Source organism: Pongo pygmaeus, chromosome 13 (genome assembly GCF_028885625.2).
Source record: "Pongo pygmaeus isolate AG05252 chromosome 13, NHGRI_mPonPyg2-v2.0_pri, whole genome shotgun sequence".
Lineage (NCBI taxonomy): Eukaryota > Metazoa > Chordata > Mammalia > Primates > Hominidae > Pongo > Pongo pygmaeus.
This window is the reverse complement of record NC_072386.2, coordinates 90603552-90628022: the sequence shown is the minus strand read 5'-3', so window position 1 is coordinate 90628022 and position 24471 is coordinate 90603552. Positions and strand designations below refer to the sequence as shown.

The following is a 24471-nucleotide window of genomic DNA, read 5'->3' as shown; positions in this document are numbered from 1 at the left end:
AGGAGATAGAGACACAAAAAACCCTTCAAAAAATCAATGAATCCAGCAGCTGGTTTTTTGAAAAGATCAACAAAATTGATAGACCACTAGCAAGACTAATAAAGAAGAAAAGAGAGAAGAATCAAATAGATGCAATAAAAAATGGTAAAGGGGATATCACCACCAATCCCACAGAAATACAAACTACCATCAGAGAATACTGTAAACACTTCTACGCAAATAAACTAGAAAATCTAGAAGAAACGGATAAATTCCTGGACACACACACCCTCTCAAGACTAAACCAGGAAGAAGTTGAATCCCTGAATAGATCAATAACAGGCTCCGAAATTGAGACAATAATTAATAGCCTACCAACCAAAAAATGTCCAGGACCAGATGGATTCACAGCCAAACTCTACCAGAGGTACAAAGAGGAGCTGGTACCATTCCTTCTGAAACTATTCCAATCAATAGAAAAAGAGGGAATCCTCCCTAACTCATTTTATGAGGCCAACATCATCCTGATACCAAAGCCTGGCAGAGACACAACAAAAAAAGAGAATTTTTGACCAATATCCCTGATGAACATCAATGCAAAAATTTTTTTTTTGCATTGCCAGTAAAATACTGGCAAACCAAATCCAGCAGCACATCAAAAAGCTTATCCATCATGATCAAGTGGGCTTCATCCCTGGGATGCAAGGCTGGTTCAACATATGCAAATCAATAAACGTAATCCATCATATAAAGAGAATCAAAGACAAAAACCACATGATTATCTCAACAGATGCAGAAAAGGCTTTTGACAAAATACAACAGCCCTTCATGCTAAAAACTCTCAATAAACTAGGTATTGATGGGACGTATCTCAAAATAATAAGAGCTATGTATGACAAACCCACAGCCAATATCATACTGAATGGGCAAAAACTGGAAGCATTCCCTTTGAAAACTGGCACAAGACAGGGATGCCCTCTCTCACCACTCCTATTCAACACAGTGTTGGAAGTTCTGGCCAGGGCAGTCAGGCAGGAGAAAGAAATAAAGGGTATTCAATCAGGAAAAGAGGAAGTCAAATTGTCCCTGTTTGCAGCAGATGACATGATTGTATATCTAGAAAACCCCATTGTCTCAGCCCAAAATCTCCTTAAGCTGATAAGCAAGTTCAGCAAAATCTCAGGATACAAAATCAATGTGCAAAAATCACAAGCATGCCTATATGCCAACAGACAAACAGCCAGATCATGATTGAACTCCCATTCACAATTGCTTCAAAGAGAATAAAATACCTAGGAATCCAACTTACAAGGGACGTGAAGGACCTCTTCAAGAAGAACTACAAACCACTGCTCAAGGAAATAAAAGAGGACACAAACAAATGAAAGAACATTCCATGCTCATGGATAGGAAGAATCAATATCGTGAAAATGGCCATACTGCCCAAGGTAATTTATAGATTCAATGCCATCCCCATCAAGCTACCAATGACTTTCTTCACAGAATTGGAAAAAACTACTTTAAAGTTCACATGGAACCAAAAAAGAGCCCACATTGCCAAGACAATCCTAAGCCAAAAGAACAAAGCTGGAGGCATCACGCTACCTGACTTCAAACTGTACTACAAGGCTACAGTAACCAAAACAGCATGGTACTGGCACCAAAACAGAGATATACACCAATGGAACAGAACAGAGCCCTCAGAAATAATACCACACATATACAATCATCTGATTTTTGACAAACCTGACAAAAACAAGCAATGGGGAAAGGATTCCCTATTTAATAAACTGTGCTGGGAAAACTGGCTAGCCACATGTAGAAAGCTGAAACTGGATCCCTTCCTTACACCTTATACAAAAATTAATTCAAGATGGATTGAAGACTTAAATGTTAGACCTAAAACCATAAAAACCCTAGAAGAAAACCTAGGCAATACCAGTCAGGACATAAGTATGGGCAAGGACTTCATGATTAAAACACCAAAAGCAATGGCAACAAAAGCCAAAATTGACAAATGGGATCTAATTAAACTAAAGAGCTTCTGCACAGCAAAAGAAACTACCATTAGAGTGAACAGGCAACCTACAAAATGGGAGAAAAATTTTACAATCTACCCATCTGATAAAGGGCTAATATCCAGAATCTACAAAGAACTTAAACAAATTTACAAGAAAAAAATCAAACAACCCCATCAAAAAGTGGGCAAAGGATATGAACAGACACTTCTCAAAAGAAGACATTTATGCAGCCAACAGACACATGAAAAAATGCTCATCATCACTGGCCATCAGAGAAATGCAAATCAAAACCACAATGAGATACCATCTCACACCAGTTAGAATGGCAATCATTAAAAAGTCAGGAAACAACAGGTGCTGGAGAGGATGTGGAGAAATAGGAACACTTTTACACTGTTGGTGGGACTGTAAACTAGTTCAACCATTGTGGAAGACAGTGTGGCGACTCCTCAAGGATCTAGAACTAGAAATACCTTTTGACCCAGCCATCCCATTACTGGGCATATACCCAAAGGATTATAAATCATGCTGCTATAAAGACACATGCACACGTATGTTTATTGTGGCACTATTCACAACAGCAAAGATTTGGAGCCAACCCAAATGTACATCAATGATAGACTGGATTAAGAAAATATGGCACATATGCACCATGGAATACTATGCAGTCACAAAAAAAAGATGAGTTCATGTCCTTTGTAGGGACATGGATGAAGCTGGAAACCACCATTCTCAGCAAACTATCGCAAGGACAGAAAACCAAATATCGTATGTTCTCACTCATAGGTGGGAATTGAACAATGAGAACACTTGGACATAGGGTGGGGAACATCACACACCAGGGGCTGGCGTGGGGTGGGGGAAGGGGGGAGGGATAGCATTAGGAGATATTCCTAATGTAAATGATGAGTTAATGGGTGCAGCACACCAACATGGCACATGTATACATATGTAACAAACCTGCACATTGTGCACATGTACCCTAGAACTTAAAGTATAATTTAAAAAAAAAAGAAAGAAAATCATATATTTATTTTTATACATGCATACATGTGTATACCATGTAATCTTTTATAAAAGTTATAAAATTATTCCTAGCCTATATTATAACCATGTTAAATTATATATATAGAAAAAGACTGGAAGAGAACATGGACAAATAATAGTCATGATTAACAGATGGATTTGTGGATGATCTCTTCGTCTTGTAAACTGTTGTTTTACTTATGTTTACAACAAAGAAGAAATACTCTAAATTCTTTGGAGCAAACAATATAGAAAAGACAGAATTTCTACCTCTTTGTCTTGAATGTTAGGGTCTGCATTATTTTCCATGAGAACTGCCATGCAGTTGATATAGCCTCCATATGCTGCACACTGCAAAGGGGTTCTTCCTGCATAATCCTGGACATTTGGATTGATCTTATTTTCTATTAATATCTGGCAAACATCAGCATTTCCTCCCAGTGCTGCCCAATGTAGAAGAGAATGTCCATCTTGGTCAACTAGATCTACCCTTGCTCCACCTGGAAAAGCACAAATATAATGTGAACGTCTAATATAAATAGCTTTTATTAAAATGAATAGAAGTAAAAAAAACACAATTGTTCCTTAAATGCATTTATTAAAATGAATAGAAGAAAAATAATAACAATTGTTCCTTTAATGCTTTATTCTTATGGAAATGCTTCCACATACATTGTCTACATCAGATTTTTACAATAAGCTTGTAAATTGGACTGGCTAGGAATCACTCCCCCTTTATATAAAATAAAAATGAAGATCAGGCAGGTGAAATGACTTTTCCTGTATCAAGCAACTCCCAGCAAGTGGAGCTAGGAGTAGAACTTGAGGTTCCTCATGCCATGTTGTGTGATCATCCCTTCATCCTTGTGCAGCTTTCTGCTAAGGAAAGCTTTATCTTAAACAGAGTATGCAAGAATTCCTACCTGTTAAGAGAGACTTATTAGGAGTACTCTTATTAACCCACCTTTAATGAGTGTCTGAATCACATCTTTGTGTCCCATCTCACAGGCTCGGAAAAGTGGAGTATGTTTCATAACATCAGTAGCATCTACTTGAGCGTTATTTTCCAGTAATAACTTCACGGTGCTGACATGGCCAGAAAGAGCAGCAGCATGCAAAGCTAAAAGAGAACCAAAAGAAAGTGATGAACTAGTCAATAACAACTTCACCTTTTAAATTATTATATGTCTTTTCCTCTCTTGATTTCCCCATCATTTTGAATAAATGCAATCTCAATTTTAAGGATTCACTAATTTATTTTTTGCTTTTTTAGATTCTGCCTTCCTTCCTATTCATATGTATTACTCACACTTTCTCCTTTCCTTCTACCTTTCTCTTCTTGCTATTTTCTTCCTTTCCATCCTGTTGGTCTGAAATGGTATCCTCTTCTCAGCTACTAGTTTTCTCTTTTCAGCTATTAGTTTTCTCTTTTTCTCTTTAAGAGAGCAAGAAAACAATAACAAAGAGGAATGATTTAAATGATGTACACAATTCTGCCCAACAACCCACTCAATAAGCATATGCCCCTAAGGGGTCATGTGACTAGAGACATCAATCTACTGTTCCTTCCATTGGTTACATGCACTGTTCCTTCAGTTGGCTTGTGTACCCCAGTGGTACTGAAAGCACGCACATCTTGCTGCATTGAGTGCATTTTTAATACAATATCAGCTACAAGCCAGCTACTTCCCCAGGGCTCAATTTAAGAAACAGCGAGGTGGCACATGTCTATAGTCCCAGCTACTTGGGAGGCTGAGGCAGGAGGACTGCTTGAACCCAATAGGTCTAGACCAGTCTGGAGAAAATAGAAAGACCTCATCTCAAAAAAAGAAAAGTAAAGAAACAGGAATTTGCTTCACTGGAGAAAAACTGAGATGGAATATGGCCTCCTCTCTTGTGCCTTCCAGAGGTTTTAAAGAGTAATTTTGATTAAATGTGTTTCATGTTACACTGACTCCTCTCTATGTTACTCCACTGTAATGCGTGGCTTATGCCATCCCTCTATAGGTTTGAATTAGCCACAATAACATTTTAGAGGCCTGGGCCAGTTCTAAGTATTATGGCTCTATAAGGCCTAGAACAGTGTCTCTTTCATAAAGGGTGATCCATGGAGCAAACCTGGATGCAGATTTTTGGGCTGGGTAGTATTATAATGCTGGGTGTTTAGCACAGAATACAATAGATAAGGTTACATTCTAGGAAGGGAAGCAAAACAAAACAAAACAAAAACAAAAACAATTCCCCATCAATAAAGTATTATATAGTGATAATTGGTATAATTGAAGTAATAAAAACTATTTTGATATGTAGAATCACTGAGGGACTACTTTTGATTGGTGGTTATGAGCTGACGTTTAAGTTGAGACCTGAACCATGAAAAAGACAGAGTATTTTGAGCAAACGGAAGAGTTAGTACAGGACAGGAACGACTGTGTATGTTTAAGGAAGGAAGGGTAGTTGCAGCACAGTAAGTGACAGTGGAGTAAGTCAGAAAGGTAGAAAAGGCCAGATCACAAATGGTCCTATTAGTCAGTGATGGAAGACATTTGAAGAGCTTTATATAGTGGAGTGATATTATCTGATTTATGCTTTAAACAGATCACTCTAGCTCTTCTGAGGAGAATGTATTTGTAGTAGATTAGAATATAAGCAGGGAGACCAGTAAAGATTTTGGCAGTAGACTGAGTGAAAAATGATGGTGGTCTGATTAGGGTGGTTGGAATGGAGATGGAGAGAAACAGAATGATTTAGAACACGTTTTGGAGGTGGAGTCAACAGGACTTGCTACGGGATTTGACATAGAATCTCTGTCCATATAGCCTGGGAATCTGAATTTAAACAAACACCTCTAGTAATTCTTATGCCATTCGTGAATTTGGGAACCACTGACCTAAATGGCTGAATGTTAGTGTGACCTAGACAAGATTCAGACAGGCGTGAGTAACTTCAAATATCTGAAGTGCTATTACATGAAAGACAGCAGAGGGTAGAACATTCACATTTACGGATGAAAGGATATGACTCTAGAATTTTTTTCAAAACAATCAGAAGTAGAGGAAATGAATCGTGGTTAAATAAAACAAGATTAGCCATGTATTGATAATTGTTGAAGCTGGGTGAGAGCTATATTGAGTTCACTGGACAATTGTCTACTTTTGAATGTGTTTGAAGGTTTCCATAATATAAAGTTGTATTTTAAAGAAATTACTTTTCTATATAAAGTTACAGCACTTTTCAAAGAGGGAGTAACAATAGCTAAGTTCAAGGTTATTTTTATTTTATTTTTTGAGACAGAGTCTCACTCTGTCATCCAGGCTGGAGTGCAGTGGTGCAATCTCAGGTCACTGCAACCTCCACCTCCCAGGTTCAAACTATTCTTCTGCCTCAGCCTCTCAAATAGCTGGGATTATAGGCGTGTACCACCACACCCAGCTCATTTTTATAATGTTAGCAGAGATGGGGTTTCACCACATTGACCAGACTGGTCTCGAACTCCTGACCTCAGGTGATCCACCTGCCATGGCCTCCCAAAGTGCTGGGATTACAGGTGTGAGCTACCACGCTTGGCCTAAAGTTATTTTTAAATAAAGTAAATTCGGGCCAGGCGCGGTGGCTCATGCCTGTAATCCCAGCACTTTGGGAGGCCGAGGTGGGTGGATCCTTTGAGGTCAGATGTTCAAGACCAGCCTGGCCAACATGGTGAAACCCTGCCTCTACTAAAAATACAAAACTTAGCCAGTCATAGTGGTGGGCACCTGTAGTCCCAGCTACTAGGGAGGCTGAGACAAGAAAATCACTTGAACCCGGGAGGTGGAGGTTGCAGTGAGCTGAGATCATGTCACTGCACTCCAGCCTGGGCAACAGAGTGAGACTCTGTCTCAAATAAATAAATAAATAAAAACAAAGTAAATTCAAATAGTTATAAATGGGGAATTTCTTTTAACATGATCATTAATTTTATCTTTTACTTAACTGAAATTCTATCTTTTTAAAAAATTTGACATTGATATTATCTATAGAGTATATTTCATACTTGATGCCACATCACAGAATTGTAGCATTTCAGAATTAGAAGTCACCTTAAAACTAAATCTAACCCAGGGTTTTCCAAACCATGTTCTTCAGAACAACAGCTTTCTATAGAGGTACCTGAAATACTTAGCTGAGGGAATAGACAGTCGAGTGGGTAATGCTCTACTTCTGATTTAGTCAGAACCACTCAACCCTTACTTGCTTTATATGTTAGGTGTTTTATAAATTTTCATTTGGGGGAAAAGGGTTCTTATGCTCTTAAAATGTGAAATCACTGAAATATCACAGATATTATATGATGCTTTCATCTGCCTTATGATATTCTCAGCACTTTGGGAAGCTGAGGTGGGAGGATCGCTTGAGCCCAGGAGTTTGAGACCAGCCTGGGCAACATAGTGAGATCCCATCTTATTATTACTATTATTATTATTTTTTAACTTTTTTTTCTAAAAAAAGAAAACGAGACAAAAACAAGAGCAGGACGCAAACAGAAAGATGTAATCCCTTGTCCATCTTCCAGCCTTTCAGTCTCCCTCCAATGCTCCCTATTGGTGGACTCTAAAAGAGCACCTGTGGCAAAGGGGAAATGTGATTTACAGAGCCCTAGGCCCAGCATTGCAAAGAAAGGACAAAAGGATAAACATGAAGCTGAGAGACAATAGCTTAATCACTGGTAAAACCATATATGCCGTTATCACACCTAAAAAATACTAACATAAATTCTATAATGTTCAATAATATTGACATTTTCCTGATGGCTTTAACATTTTTTACAGTTTATTTTTTTGAGTCAGGATCCAAATAATGTCCATACATTGCTCTTGGTAAGACCTCTTTTTAATGGGAAGGAAAAAAAAAACCCTGTAGAGGGATGACGGAGAGGAATTCACTTTCACAGAAAAGAAATGTCAGGAAGGCATCTCTGACATAATAAAATTCCCATAGAAGAAAGAAAGCAGCAAATTAATGAATCTGAGAAGAATTTATGTCTGAACTTCAACCATGGTGCATATGAGAAAGATACTTTTGGTCAAAGAGTGCAAGTATCCTTGCCCATACCTTATTCAAATACCTGAAAAAGTTAAACTAAAATCAAAGCTAGTGATAAAGTGGAAGAATATATAATGGAAATCTGACAAAAAATTAAATGTTCAGATCATTTATAAAGTCAATATCCTATGTGTCTGCACTATGCCCCTTAAGAAATTTAAGATCTGCTGGCTGGGCACAGTGGCTCACACCTGTAACCCCAGTACTTTGGGAGGCTGAGGCAGGAGGATTGCTTGAGCTCAGAAGTTCGAGACCAGCCTGGGCAACATGGTGACACCCCGTCTCTACTAAAATACAAAAAGAAAAAAAAATTAGCTGGGCGTGGTGGCGTGCGCCTGTAGTCCCAGCTACTTCGGAGGCTGAGGCAGGAGACTTGCTTGAACCTGGGAGGCAGAGGTTGCAGTGAGCCAAGATCATACCACTGCACTCCAGCCTAGGTTACAGAGTGAGACTCTGTTTCAAAAAGAAAAAAAAGAAATTTAAGATCTGCTGTAAGGCTTTCATAGAGAAATACTTTTGAAAGTTAAAGTCTTTATCATAAAATTGAATTGTCTTCTTAAAATATTTTTTTTGAGGCTGTGGTTGTCTCGGTATAGGGAGGGAGATTTTAAGTAAAGCAACTCCTCTCCCTTCTCTCTCCCTACTGTTGCATCAATAGTTTTGGTGGCCAAGAAAAATCTTATTCAGGATAACAGTAGATGCAAATGGCTCTAGCATGTTTCTACAAATAAAAAAATAACATGGAGAAGCCCATCACTGATTTTTTATTCTATTCAGTGTTATTGTGGTGGTATGTGATTTCTCCTTCTGTTTCTGAGTTGTAAGGAGAATACAGTACACAAGGAAGAGACCTCCAAGTTGACACTGAGGCAGAAAAACTTTACCTTTCATTAACCAACACATAGGTAAAGGCCTCTCCTATTAGAGAAAGAAATTAAAAGAAGCATCTAGTAAGAGTTTTTCAAGCAAGGTTGATTTGAAGCTTTGAAGCTTCTAGAGCCATGGGAGGTTATCTCTAAAAATGGGAGATTCAGGATGTGGTAATGCTATTCAAACCTGAGAAAAGAGCACAGTAAAGGAGACTGGTGAAAATACACTTAGATGTGTGCATTCCTTAAATAAAATTCTAAATTTTTGAAAATATAATTAATGACTACTAAATATGGATAGTTTTAAAGTATAGGTTTTTTTTTTTTTTTTTACAAAAAGATAAATGATCAGAAGAGTTCCCACAATCATGTCTAAGGAGCAACCAGGGTTTTAAACCAAATGCAACCATTCATTTGGTAGAAACATGCTAATCTTTGCCATAATACTTGGAAGAAATAAAGCCTTTGGAGTGACATCCTGGCAAACCCAAACTTAAAACTGAAGACCAAAGTCAAACAATATTAGATTAGGAACAATGATTTCAAGTTGCTATTTTACAAGTTTTATAGCAACATCTACACTTTGGAACCTAAATGAAAGCAAACTGAATGTGTCTACCAGTTCTCACCTGTACCTCCATATTTGTCAGCCATGTTAATATCTATGTCCGATTTTAAGCTCAGCATAGTCCTAAGGACATCATCACTGCCTTTGCCAGCTGCCCACATAAAGGATGTTCTTCCTTCCAGGTCTGAATCATCTTTCACTGAAGGATGTTTTAAAAACACTTTAACCGTTCCTGTAAAAAAACTTGATTTAAAAAATGGAGACAAAACAGTAGTATTTTCTATGGTAATAAAGTCATATAATAATATGTGACTTCCATTAAGAAGCAAAGCATTTTTCCCTTGCTTTTGAATCAGATTAAATTATCTTTTTATTAATGACAGAACTACAATTTCCATCGAAGATAACAATCCTCTGTCCTTACAAATTAGTTGTAGTGTCCGTAACACTTCATAAACATAACCTAACTCTCCCATTCAACATCCTCAAAATGGAAAATAATCATCTTCAATCAAGCTTGGAAACTTTATAGGTCATCGTTTGAGTGACAGTTAAAAAACTCAGAAGTATTCAGTGTTTTATTTATTAATGATCAAAATTTAAATCTTTCTTTCTGCCTTGTTCTCTTCTCTTCTCCTTCTCCTTCCTTCCTTTTTTCTTTCTTTCTTTCCCTTTCTTTTTTTTTTTTTTTTTTTTTTGAGAGGGAGTCTCACTCTGTTGCCCAGGTTGGAGTACAGTGGTGCAATCTCGGCTCACTGCAACCTCTGCCTCCCGGGTTCAAGTGATTCTCCTGCCTCAGCCTCCCAAATAGCTGAGTGTCACCACACCCGGCTAATTTTTGTATTATTAGTAGAGATGGGGTTTTACCATGTTGGCGAAGCTGGTCTTGAACTCCTGACCTCAAGTGATCCGTCCATCTTGGCCTCCCAAAGTGCTAGAATTACAGGCATGAGCCACTGTACCTGGCCCATAAAATACATGTTTTCTTGGACATTTTACATGAGACCCATCTATTCAGGCATGCCTCCAGAGAAGGTTCTGCATTCTCTCACTGTGTTTTTTGTTTGTTTGCTTTTGCCTTAAATCCAGGAACAAACTGGAACTATGTGATTAGTTACTAAACATTTTTAAAATGGTTAATGCATTTATTGAATACTGATTGACGGTTACTGAGAAATGCAGTGCTCAACTCATTAAAACATATTTATTCAGCAATTCCTTTATTACTGAATTGTCCTTCTTTTATGGAATCATACAAAAATTAGGACTGGGCCAGGCACAGTGGCTCACGCCTGTAATCCCAGCACTTTGGGAGGCCGAGGTGGGTGGATCACAAGGTCAGGAGATTGACAGCATCCTGGCCAACATGGTGAAACCCCGTCTCTATTACAATATAAAAAAAATTAGCCAGGCATGGTGGCGCATGCCTGTAGTCCCAGCTACTCCGGAGGTTGAGGCAGGGGAATTGATTGAACCTGGGAGACGGAGGTTGCAGTGAGCCGAGATCGCATCATTGCACTCCAGCCTGGGCAACAGAGTGAAACTCCATCTCAAACAAAAACAAAAACAAAACCAAAACCAAAAACAACAACAACAATTAGGACCCTTGACAGTTCTATTAGTGCCTCACAATTTTAATAAAGGTTAATATTCCAGCATTTTAAATTGCCTCTTTCCTCAGAACTCAGACACATATAAACTTTAGACAGATCACAGAAACTTTTGATTGAATGGAGGTAAAAGAGTTTCAGACAAAAAGTGCTGGAGGCTGTGACCTGATCAAAAATGTATGAAATGTTGACTCTCAGCATTTTACAGAAAGAAGAATTCAAGGGCTCATCTAATCCAGTTCCTTATTTTACAGATGAAGAAATTTAGGTTCCAAGGTCATATAAATATTGGTGGCAGATAAAGGAAGAATCCAGGGTTAAATCACAGCACTTCTTCCACAGCATCACACACTGCTTTCTACTTTTAAGACTATTTGTTGAGTTACTGAGGTAAAAGTTTGTGATTTTTTGCTTTGTTTTCTTTTACTAATTTGCAAACATTTCTTTGCTGAGTATGTTTTTACTTAATGATGAATGTTTACAGGGCTCTGTGTGTGTAGGGGAATGTGTCTGCATTTTTCAAGGAACGAGTTGTAATTTCTTGTCAGTTAATAGAGGACAAGGAGATCAAGGGACTTGAAACTGAGCTTATATAATTTGTATAATTATTAAAAATCAACTCTGGAATTGGCAGATTATCCAACAAAATATTTCTTTGAATAAAATTATTATATTATTATATTATTGAATCATTATAAAGAATAATGTTCTACCATTCTTTCTTGTTTCCATTAGCACATCTATTTAATTATTGGTGTCTGTATATATATATTAAATTTGGAGCCTAAATTTTGGGTTCAAGACCATGAGCAAGTCATTTAATCTCATAGAACCTTGTTTTGTTTTGTTTTGTTTTCTGTAAACGGGGGATAACATGACTTATCTAACAGCCTTGTGTTGATTTATGGGTTGAGCTGTGATTTCCATAGATTGACTAGACTGGGTCAAGTTAATTTCCTATCTATTTGTAATTAGAAAAAGCTTCTCCTAAAATACTGCTTTGTTAGGTGATAATAGATAATGATTTGTCAAAACTCTAGGTGGTAAACTGAATAAGTTATTAGGAATACAAGAAGCAAGGATTATAGGAATAGTTGTTTTGGATACCAGAGTAGGAAGTGTGTGAAGATAAGATATTTTAGAGATGTGAATATTTAATAGAGCATTTGGAGAGGTCATGAAGATGAAATTATACTATGCTTGATGATAGTATTATTTATTTATTTATTTATTTTTGAGATAAAGTCTTGCTCTGTCGCCCAGGCTGGAGTGCAGTGGTGCTATCCTGGCTCACTGCAACCTCCGCCTCCCAGGTTCAAGTGATTCTCCTGCCTCAGCCTCCCAAGTAGCTGAGACTACAGGTGCCAGCCACCTCGCCCGGCTAATTTTTGTATTTTTAGTAGAAACGGGATTTCCACCATGTTGGCCAGGCTGTTCTCAAACTCCAGACCTTAGGTGATCCACCCATCTCTGCCTCCCAAAGTGCTGGGATTACAGGCGGGAGCTACTGTGCCCGGCCTGATAGTATTATTATAATTTAATGAAATGAAGGGTTTCACTATGCATACCCATGTAGAAGGCAGCAAAATCTGTTTTAACATGTGCATCCTTGGATGAATCTGGTTCTTGACGGCCATTCATACTCAGGAAGCTGAAGTAGCCTAGACACTATCATGTTGCGGGGTGGACTGGGGACATAATGGATGAGAAAGTGGAGGAGAAGAACTATGAATACTATTCAGTATTTTTGGAAATAATTCTTTTTTGCATTCTCAGATGTATAATATACATAATTATCAACACTAGTAGTAATTAGAGTACATTCTATTTCTTGAGTACCTGCTCTATGCCAAGGTATACAGCAGGCACTTGTCATAAATTTTCTCTAATCTTTACAACAATCCTGAAAGAAAAGGTATAATTATCCTCATCTTACATATGAACAAACTAAGATTAAGAAACTTGTGTAAGGTAATGCAGTTTAGCAAACTGCACAGACAGGATTCTAGCCAAGATTGTTCTAGTTCTAAAGCCTTGCCACACTGCTTTAAGGACAATTACACATGGCTGAACACTAAGATGTTCTTAGTGCTATAAAAGTAATATAAAGATGAAGTACTCTTACCATAAAGTAAAATGTTATGCTTAACATTAAAATAAAAACTGTATAAAACTTCAGATGTGACTAACAACTTAAAAAAAAACACCTCAGACTATCACTTGCATCACAGAGTGAACAGCATGAACCACTGTTAAAAGATAATTGCTACATAAAAACAGACAAGTGAGTCTAAGTAAATCTGGGCAAAGCTGAATAAGATTAGTGGATTGTATCAATGTCAATTTCCTGTTTATGATATTGTACTGGATGTTACCGTTAGAGTGAATTAGGTGTAGGAGTGCAAACAGCGTATTGGAAAAATAAATAAATAAAAACAGAGTGAACTAGGTGAAGGGTACATGAAATCTTGTTGTATTATTTCCTGCAACTACATATGAATCTACGATTATATAAAAATAACAATTCTCACTAAGAAAAAAGAGCATTGTTTTGTTTTACTTACAGCAAAGTTACTCTGAGCAGCATAGTGCAAAGGTGTGGCTCCTTGGCTGTCAGATGGGATAGTTCCAGACTTATTTCTTTCTAAAAGGAGATGGACAATCTGTGCATGGCCTGAGAAAAGACACAAAAAGGTAATTATCACTTATAAAGGACGTTAATTAATTTATAATCTATTTAAATGAAAAAGGTAAGAAAAATCACTAACATATAATACAGCATTCACAACGGTTTCTGAACAGCAGCCCCCAATGCAGCCTCTTCTAACTTCTCACTAACATATTAATATGAGGTAGAACAGAATGAAAACTTACTAAAAACTTAATGCTTCAATCAGGTAGGAATGAATTAAGTATAATTGTCAGACTGAGAAAAAACTATATTAGGTATCACCTCATTGCATTCCCTGGCTTCACTTTATAAAGCTGCCTAAAGCAAAGGAGGGGAAGGTGCTTTAGAGCCAGGCCCTCTTAGCCTTCACTGCTCCTACTCTCAAGGTTCCATTGCCCAACCAAACAGAACTGCATAGCTGTTCTCTTCTATTCAGGTGGACAAACTATAATACAACCTCTTCAATTCTCTGAGGCCTCCCATCCCTATATTCTCCTTTCCACAATCTTTTATTATATTTATATTTTATAACATCTAGGCAGTGATTTCAAATCCCAGAAAACAAGTGGGCAGCGATGAAGACAATATAGTGCATTCTGGAGGATGTGATCTCCACAAGTGAAGAGCTGTAGAAAATATTAAAAAATGAATAAACCTGGTAGTAGTATATGTAGGAAACCTGAAATTTCATACAATCTATTGCTTTCAGATATTGGAGAATGAAGAAGATGCCCCATTAGCAGAGCAAGGATATACTGCATAAAAGCCAAGCAGAGAAAAGTAATTTGAGTGGAAATTGTGCTCATCTATCTGCTTTCCAGAAGTGGTCTAAGATGGAGTTCTCCATAACACAAATGTGGGATCAAAGACAATCTTTGCCACATAGTTACTCTAAACACATTTCATTTTGTTTGAGAAATAAAGGGAAAAATTCAGTAAAGACTACATAAAAACATACTATAGGAAAGTGAAAAAGAAACACTGTCAGAAAGATAAACAGCATACCTCTAAAAATGATCTAGAGAAGGATCCAGAGGAAAATTTCAGGAAACTGGTATCCTTGACTTAGTGCAAAAAGAGATGGCTTCTATGAAACAGAAACAGGGTATTCTAAGAAGAAAACAGAGTGAAATGAAAAAGTAATGGAAGGAAGTTAAAAGGAAATGAAATGAGATAAAAAAGAAATATAGGTAAGACAAGGAAATAAAAATATAACCCAAAATACAATCTATACAGGAGGCAGAAAGAAATCAAAACTTACACAACAAAAAGTCAATTTAGTTACATGGAGACAAATTTGCCAAGTAAGCCCAGAATCCAGAGGAAAAAGAAAAAGGGATGTAAGATGAAATCTGAATAATAATTATAAATCTGGCAATAAAAGTGAGTGCACATATAAACATCATTTAAAAAAAAAGATAATGTGTAATTTAAAAACTAAAATCAAGATTATAATAATTAGGGGGAAAATCTCAGATTATATTAACAAGTACTAAAAGAGTGATGAGTATCTGTGCTAAATTTTTTGTCTTAAATAGGTGGGAATCAATAGATGCATTTTTGCTCTTGACTCTGATTCAGGCTTTAAAAAGTTTTTGATAAATTTAAAAGAAGCCACTAATAGAACCTAAACCCTCCTAAAACATTAGGCAATTCAAAACCAAATAACAACATCAAATCTAATCCATATACCAAAGAGCAGAAAGCAAAGGAAACAGGAAACAAAACAAAACAAAACGTTAAACTGAAAACACTAATAATAGAAAGATAGCAGGAAAAAAAAAGACCTGATTATTTATCTTATAACAATGACTATTAATGGGTAAAACTCCTTCATTGAAAGAGACTCTCAGATTGACTCCACACACAAAAAACCCCTACACATAAAACATACACATATACACACTCTCTCATCTGTAAAAGTGATCTTCAAAAAGGTTAAGTAAAAGGCATTTCAGGAAAATATAAAGAAAAAAACTCATATATCATAGTATTAGCACAAACATAAAATTAAAGCCCTCCTCCCCAAAAATATAGGCGCTGAATGTGAAAAGAGGTTTATGTTACATTCACATGTTGTCACTAAATGTGAATTACTTTTATAACGAAAATTTAAAGTGAAGATATGATGTTGAAATTAAAACTAATATTTTACATAAAATAAATTTATATTACTATAATTTAGTTTATAAAACAATGTAACATATCAGTTAGAAATCAAAATAATTAATTAGGAGTTGGGAGTGAACAGTGGAAGGGAAGGCATAGAAATATTCCTATACTCATGCAGTTCCCTCTACTGTTCATCCTTTGAGTCACGTACCTAATAAAGCTGCCCAGTGCAGTGGGGTTCGAAATAAGTTATCATAAGACGTTATATTGCAGCTTTCATATGAGGTCAAGACATCAACCACGGTCACATTCCCATCAGCAACTGCAAAGTGAAGAGGAGTTCGACCCTCGTAGTCTTGCCAGTTCAGTAAAGACTCCGTTGGAGCAGCATCCTGATTTGAAGGAACCAGAGATTTCAGACATACATGGAATCCTCAATAAATTACATTTGGTGTAAGTATTTTTTTCTTTCTTTCTTTTTTAGAGACAGGGTCTTGTTCTGTCACCCAGGTTGGAGTATAGTGGCATGATCACAGCTCACTGCAGCCTCAAACTCCTGGGCTCAAGCAATCCTCCTGCCTCAGCTTCCCAAGTAGCTGGGACTACAGGCACACCACAACACACCTGGCTAATTTTTGTGTTTTTTGTAGAGATGGGGTTTTGCCATGTTTCTCAGGCTGGTCTTGAATTCCTGGGCTCAAGCAATTCTCCTACCTCAGCCTCCCAAAATGCTGGGATTATGGTGTGAGTCACTGTGCCCAGCCTGGCACAGGAATTAACTGAGGAATTTTTGAAATAAGACCTCTACATTATCTCTCAGCAGAAGTGACAAATCATGGAAAAAGTACAAAGTCTAAATCTTTAAAAAATTATTTTCATATTTAATTATAAAAAGTACAGAAAAGAATATAACCATTACATACTGATTATCTAGATTAAAAAGGTGTCAACATTTTGCCTGATATGCTTTTGTTTCTGTTATCGTTCAACTAAAGATGTATGTTTTATACTTTTGTATATATATATGTATCCATAAACAATACATAAATTTTGTATGTGTGTTTTCAATGTTTACATTATGGCAACGGACATGTATCCTTTGGCAATTCTTTCTCTCAACACTATACCTTGGATATCTATGTTGGTAATAGTTCAATTATTGAGGTGCTTGAATAAACCACAATATAGTTATCTATTTTCCTACTGAGGAACATTTAGGCTATTCCCATTTTTTTTCACTGTTACAGATAATGCTGCAATTAATGTTTCATTTACATGTCCCTCGTAGCACATGTGTGAGATTTTGCCATAGGCTAGACACCTAGAAGGGTTACTGCTGGGGTGAAGGATATCTTCAAATAGGTATTGTCACATCACTCTCCAAATGGTCTTACTAATTAACACTCCCATGACAATATGTAAAAGTTTTTATTTCACTACATGCTGGCACAAATTAATCATTTGGTATTATCAAGCTTACTGCATTTTTCCCTTATTGTTATGAAAGACATTTCACTGCTATTTTAACTTGTAGTTCATTTATGAATAGGGTTGAGATTTTTTAATCATGTGTTTATTAGTGAGTTCACAATGTTAATTAATTTTTCTACTGGATCTTTGTAGCAAGCATTATCAAAATTACCAGGCAGATTTGAAAAAGAACCAAATAGAACTTTTAGAAGTGAAAAATGTAATCACAAAGGTTAACGGTTCAATGGATAGGGTAAACAACAGGCTGGACTTATTTGAAGAAAGACTTAGTAAACTGGAAGACAGATCTGATGTCATTACCTAGGATGCAACAGAAAGAGACAAGGAGATGAGAACATAAAAGAGAAGTTAAAAGACATGGAGGATTAGATAAAAAGCCTTAAAAGATATATAACTGGAGACCCTAAAGGCAAGAGTAAAGGGAATGAAGGAGAGGTGATATTTAAAGATAACAGCTATATACATTTGGCAGAACTGAGATGCAATAATTAGAATGTATACCAAACAGGATTTTTTAAAAAGGCCACACCTAGACACACTGTAGTAAAACTGCAGAATGCCAAACAAAGAGCAAAATGTAAAAGCAGCCTGAGAGAAAAGATACATCACGTATAAAGGAATGACAGACCAATAACAGGCTCCTTAAGAGCAATAATAAAAGGCAGAAAGTAGCAAAATAATATGCTGAAAGAGCTGAGAAAAATAGATTCCTAGGACTGTGTACACAGGATAATCATTTTTTTTTCAAGAGGCATACATTCTTAACAATTAAAAAGGAGAGTTGGCTGGGGGTGGTGGCTCATGCCTGTAATCCCAGCACTTTGGGAGGCTGAGGCAGGTGGATCACTTGAGGTCAAGAATTCGAAACCAGTCTGGCCAACATGGTGAAACCCCGTCTGTATTAAAAATATAAAAATTAGCTGTGCGTGGTGGCATGCGCTTGTAGTCTCATCTACTCGGGAGGATGAAGCAGGAGAATCACTTGAACCCAGGATGCAGAGGTTGCAGTGAGCTGAGATCACATCACTACACTCCAGCCTGGGAGACAGCGCAAGGCTCTGTCCCCAAAAAACTAAAAACAAACAAACAAAAAACCAGAGAGAGTTGACCACCGAAAGATCTATACTAAAGGGAGTCAAGAGGACAACTCAGCAAGATGGCCGAATAGGAACAGCTCTGGTCAGCAGCTCCCAATGAGACCAACACAAAAGGCGAGTGATTTCTGCATTTCCAACTGAGGTGCCCAGTTCATCTCATTGGGACTGGTTAGACAGTGGGTGCAGCCCACAGACGGCGAGCAGAAGCAGGGTAGGGCGTCGCCTCACCTGGGAAATGCAAAGGATCAGGGAACTCCCTCCCCTAGTCAAGGGAAGGGGAAGTCGTGACGCACAGTGCCGGCAGGGACGGTGCTATCTGGCCCAGATACTACACTTTTTTCACGGTTTTTAGAACCTGCAGACTAGGAGATTCCCTAGGGTGCCTACAGCACCAGGGCCCTGGGTTTCAAGTGCAAAACTGGGTGGCCATTTGGGCAGACACTGAGCTAGCTTCAGGAGTTCTTTTTTGTACCCCAGTGGCACCTGGAACCCCAGGGAGACAAACCATTCACTCCTCTGGAAAGGGGGCTGAAGCCAGGGAGCCAAGTGGTTTTGCTCAGTGGGTCCCACTTCCCTGGAGCCCAGAAAGCTAAGATCCACTAGCTTGAAATTCTCGCTGCCAGCACAGCAGTCTGAAGTCAACCTGTGATGCCTGAGCATGGTGGGGGGAGGGGAGTCACCATTACTGAGGCTTGAGTAGGCGGTTTTCCCCTCACAGTGTAAACAAAGCCTCCAGGAAGTTTGAACCGAGCGGAGCCCACCACAGCGCAGCAAAGCCGCTATAGCCAGACTGCCTTTCTAGATTCTTCCTCTCTGGGCAGGGCATCTCTGAAAGAAAGGCAGCAGTTCCTGTCAGGGGTTTATAGATAAAACTCCCATCTCCCTAGGACAGAGCACCTGGGGAAGGAGTGGCTGTGGGCACAGCTTCAGCAGACTTAAACGTTCCTGCCTGACAGCTCTGAAGAAAGCAGCAGATCTCCCAACAGAGTGCTCGAGCTCTGCTAAGGGAAAGACTGCCTCCCCAAGTGGGTCCCGGACCCTTGTGCCTCCTCACTGGGAGACGCCTCCCAGCAGGGGTCGGCAGAGACCTCATACAGGAGAGCCCCGGCTGGAATCTAGCAGGTGCCCCTCTGGGATGAAGCATCCAGAGGAAAGAACAGACAGCAATCTTTACTGTTCTGTAGCCTCTGCTGGTGATACCCACACAAACAGGGTCTGAAGTGGACTTCCAGGAAACTCCAACAGACCCCTAGAAGAGAGGCCTGACTGTTAGAAGGAAAACTAACAAACAGAAAGCAATAACATCAACATCAACAAAAAGGAAACCCACACAAAAATCCCATCCAAAGGTCATCAGCATCAAAGATCAAAGGTAGATAAATCCATGAAGATGAAGGAAAACCTGTGCAAAAATGCTGAAAATTCCAAAAACCAGAATGCCTCTTCTCCTCCAAAAGATCACAAGTCCTTGCCAGCAAGGGAACAAAAATGGACAGAGAATGAGTTTGATGAATTGACAGCAGAAGGCTTCAGAAGGTGGGTAATAAACTCCTCCAAGCTAAAGGAGCATGTTCTAACCCAATGCAAGGAAGCTAAGAACCTTGATAAAAGATTACAGGAACTGCTAACTAGAATAACCAGTTTACAGAAGAACATAAATGACCTGATGGAGCTGAAAAACACAGCACGAGAACTTTGTGAAGCATACACAAGTATCAACAGCCGGATTGATCAAGTGGAGGAAAGGATATCAGAGACGGAAGATCAACTTAATGAAATAAAGGATGAAGACAAGGTTAGAGAAAAAATAATGAAAAGGAATGAACAAAGCCTCCAAGAAATATGGGACTACGTGAAAAGACCAAACCTATGTTGGTGTACCTGAAAGTGATGAGGAGAATGGAACCAAGTTGGAAAACACTCTTCAGGATATTATCCAGGAGAACTTCCCCAATCTAGCAAGACAGGCCAACATTCAAATTCAGGAAATACAGAGTACGCCATTAAGATACTCCTCAAGAAGACCAACCCCAAGACACATAATCATCAGATTCACCAAGGTTCAAATGAAGAAAAAAAATGTTAAGGGGAGCCAGAGAGAAAGATCAGGTTATCCTTAAAGGGAAACACATCAGACTAACAGCGGATCTCTCTGCAGAAACCCTACAAGCCAGAAGAGAGTGGGGGCCAATATTCAACATTCTTAAAGAAAAGAATTTTCAACTCAGAATTTCATATCCAGCCAAACTAAGCTTCATAAGTGAAGGAGAAATAAAATCCTTTACAGATAAGCAAATGCTGAGGGATTTTGTCACCACCAGGCCTGCCTTACAAGAGTTCCTGCAGGAACCACTAAATATGGGAAGGAAAAACTGGTACCAGCCACTGCAAAGAGATACCAATATATAAAGACCAACCATACTATGAAGAAACTATCAACTAATGTGCAAAATAACCAGCTAGCATCATGATAACAGGATCAAATTCACACATAATAATATTAACCTTAAATGTAAATGGGCTAAATGCCCCAATTAAAAGACAAAGGCTGGCAAATTGGATAAAGAGTCAAGACTCACCGGTGTGCTGAATTCAAGAGACCCATCTCATGTGCAAAGACAGACATAGGCTTAAAACAAAGGGATGGAGGAAGATTTACCAAGCAAACGGAGAGAAAAAAAAAAAGCAGGGGTTGCAATCCTAGTCTCTGATAAAACAGACTTTAAATCAACAAAGATCAAAAAAGACAAAGAAGGGAATTCCATAAAGGTAAAGGGATCAATATAACAAGAAGAGCGAACTATCCTAAATATATATGCACCCAATACAGGAGCACCCAGATTCATAAAGCAAGTTCTTCGAGACCTACAAAGAGACTTACACTCCCTCACAATAATATTGGGACACTTTAACACCCCACTGTCAATATTAGATGGATCAACACAACAGAAAATTAAGAAGGATATTCAGGACTTGAACTCAGCTATGGATCAAGTGGACCTAATAAACATCTACAGAACTCTCCACCCCAAATCAACAGAATATATATTCTTCTCAGTACCACATAGAACTTATTCTAAAATTGACCATGTAATTGGAAGTAAAACCTCCTCAGCAAATGTAAAAGAATGGAAATCATAACAAACAGTCTCTTAGACCACAGTGCAATCAAATTAGAACTCAGGATTAAGAAACTCACTCAAAACTGCACAACTACATGGAAACTGAACAACCTGCTCCTGAATGACTACTGAGCAAATAATGAAATAAAAGCAGAAATAAATAAGTTCTTTGAAACCAATGAGAACAAAGACACAACGTACCAGAATCTGTGGAACACAGCTAAAGCAGTGGTTAGAGGGAAATTTACAACACTAAATGCCCACAGGACAAAGTGGGAAAGATCTAAAATTGACACCCTAACATCACAATTAAAACAAGTAGAGAATCAAGAGCAAACAAATTAAAAACCTAACAGAAGACAAGAGACAACTAAGATCAGAGCAGTACTGAAGGAGACAGAAACACGAAAAACCCTTCAAAAAAATCAGTGAATCCAGGAGCTGGTTTTTTGAAAAGACTAACAAAATAGACCACTAGCCAGACTAATAAAGAAGAAAAGACAGAATTAAATAGACACAATAAAAAATGATATAGGGGATATCACCACTGACCCCACAGAAATACAAACTACCATCAGAGAATACTATAAACATTTCCATGCAAATAAACTGGAAAATCTACAAGAAATGGATAAATTCCTGGACACATACACCCTCCCAGGACTAAACCAGGAAGAAGTTGAATCCCAGAATAGACCAATAACAAGTTCTGAAGTTGAGGCAGTAATTAATAGCCTACCAACCAATAAAAGTCCAGGACCAGATGGATTCACAGCCGAATTCTACCAGAGGTACAAAGAGGAGCTGGTACCATTCCTTCTGAAACTATTCCAAACAACAGAAAAAGAGTGAATCCTCCCTAACTCATTTTATGAGGCCAGCATCATCCTGACACCAAAACCTAGCAGAGACACAAGAAAAATAGAAAATTGCAGGCCAATATCCCTGATGAACATCAATGCGAAAATCCTCAATAAAATACTGGTAAACCGAAACCAGCAGCACATCAAAAAGCTTATCCACCACGATCAAGTCAGCTTCATCCCTGGGATGCAAGGCTGATTCAACATATGCAAATCAATAAATGTAATCCATCACATAAACAGAACCAATGACAGAAACCACATGATTATCTCAAAAGATGCAGAAAAGGCCTTCAATAACATTCAACACCGCTTCATGCTAAAACCACTCAATAAATTAGGTATTGACAGAACATATCCAAAAATAATAAGAGCTATTTATGGCAAACCCACAGCCAATATCATAATGAACTGGCAAAAGCTGGGAGCATTCCCTTTTAAAACTGGCACAAGACAAGGATACCCTCTCTCACCACTCCTATTCAACATAGTATTGGAAGTCTGGCCAGGGCTATCAGGTAAGAAAAAGAAATAAAAGGTATTCAAATAGGAAGAAAGGAAGTCAAATTGTCTCTGTTTGCAGATGACATGATTGTGTATTTAGATAACCCCATCATCTCAGCCCAGAAACTCCTTAGGCTGATAAGCAGCTTCAGCAAAGTCTCAGAATACAAAATCAATGTGCAAAACTCCCAAGCATTCCTATACACCAATAACAGAAAAACAAAGAGCAAATCATGAGTGAACTCCCATTCACAATTGCTACAAAGAGAAATAAAATACCTAGGAATACAACTTACAAGGGATGTGAAGGACTTCTTCACATTGTAGTTCCCTGAAGGAGAACTACAAATCACAGCTCAAGGACATAAGAGAGGACACAAACAAATGGAAAAACATTCCACACTCATGGACAGGAAGAATCAATATCATGAAAATGGCCATACTGCCCAAAGTAATATATAGATTCAATGCTATTCCCATCAAGCTACCATTGACTTTCTTCACATAATTAGAAAAAACCTACTTTTAATTTCATATGTAACCAAAAAAGAGCCCGTATAGCCAAGACAATCCTAAGCAAAAAGAAGAAAGCTGGAGGTATCATGCTACCTGACTTCAAACTATAATACAAGGCTACAGTAAACAAAACAGCATGGTACTTGTACCAAAACAGATATATAGACCAATGGAACAGAACAGAGCCCTCAGAAATAACACCACACATCTACAACCATCTGATTTTTGACAAACCTGACAAAAACAAGCAATGGGGAAAGGATTCCCTATTTCCTAAATGGTGTTTGGAAAACTGGCTAGCCATATGCAGAAAACTGAAACTGGATCCCTTCCTTATACCTGTTAACTCAAGATGGATTAAAGACTTAAATGTAAGACCTAAAATCATAAAAATGCTAGAAGAAAACCTAGGCAATACCATTCAGGACATAGGCATGGGCAAAGTCTTCATGACTAAAACACCAAAAGCAATGGCAACAAAAGCCAAAATTGACAAATGGGATCTAATGAAACTAAAGAGCTTTGTCACAGCAAAAGAAACTATCATCAGAGTGAACAAGCAACCTACAGAATGGGAGAAAATTTTTTGCAATCTATCCATCTGACAAAGGGCTAATATCCAGAATGTACAAGGAACTTAAATAAATTTACAAGAGAAAAAACAGCCCCATCAAAAAGTGGGCAAAGGATATGAACAGACACTTCTCAAAGAAGACATTTATGCAGCCAACAAACATATGAAAAAAGCTCATCATCACTGGTCATTAGAGAAATGAAAATCAAAACCACAGTGAGATACCACCAACTCATGCCAGTTAGAATGGCGATCATTAAAAAGTCAGGAAACAACAGATGCTGGAGAAGACGTGGAGAAATAGGAATGCTTTTACACTGTTGGTAGAGTGTAAATTAGTACAACCATTGTGGAAGACAGTGTGGT

General features: G+C 38.0%; 1 protein-coding gene across 9 annotated transcripts in view; it reads right to left on the bottom strand.

Moving 5' to 3' along the window:
- INVS (inversin) overlaps window positions 1–24471 on the bottom strand; it is a 208053-nt gene that overhangs the window by 44389 nt on the left and 139193 nt on the right. For all 9 annotated transcript variants that reach the window (XR_010123347.1, XR_010123346.1, XR_010123345.1 and 6 more), the window contains 5 exons: window positions 16150–16330; window positions 13720–13829; window positions 9607–9778; window positions 3991–4146; window positions 3297–3526 (listed from right to left, as the gene is read on the bottom strand). Coding sequence is in view for 6 of the 9 variants with exons in the window: in XM_063649760.1 (XP_063505830.1) it covers window positions 3297–3526; window positions 3991–4146; window positions 9607–9778; window positions 13720–13829; window positions 16150–16330 (849 nt within the window). In the remaining 3 variants the exon portion in view is untranslated. The remainder of the gene's footprint in view (window positions 1–3296; window positions 3527–3990; window positions 4147–9606; window positions 9779–13719; window positions 13830–16149; window positions 16331–24471) is intronic.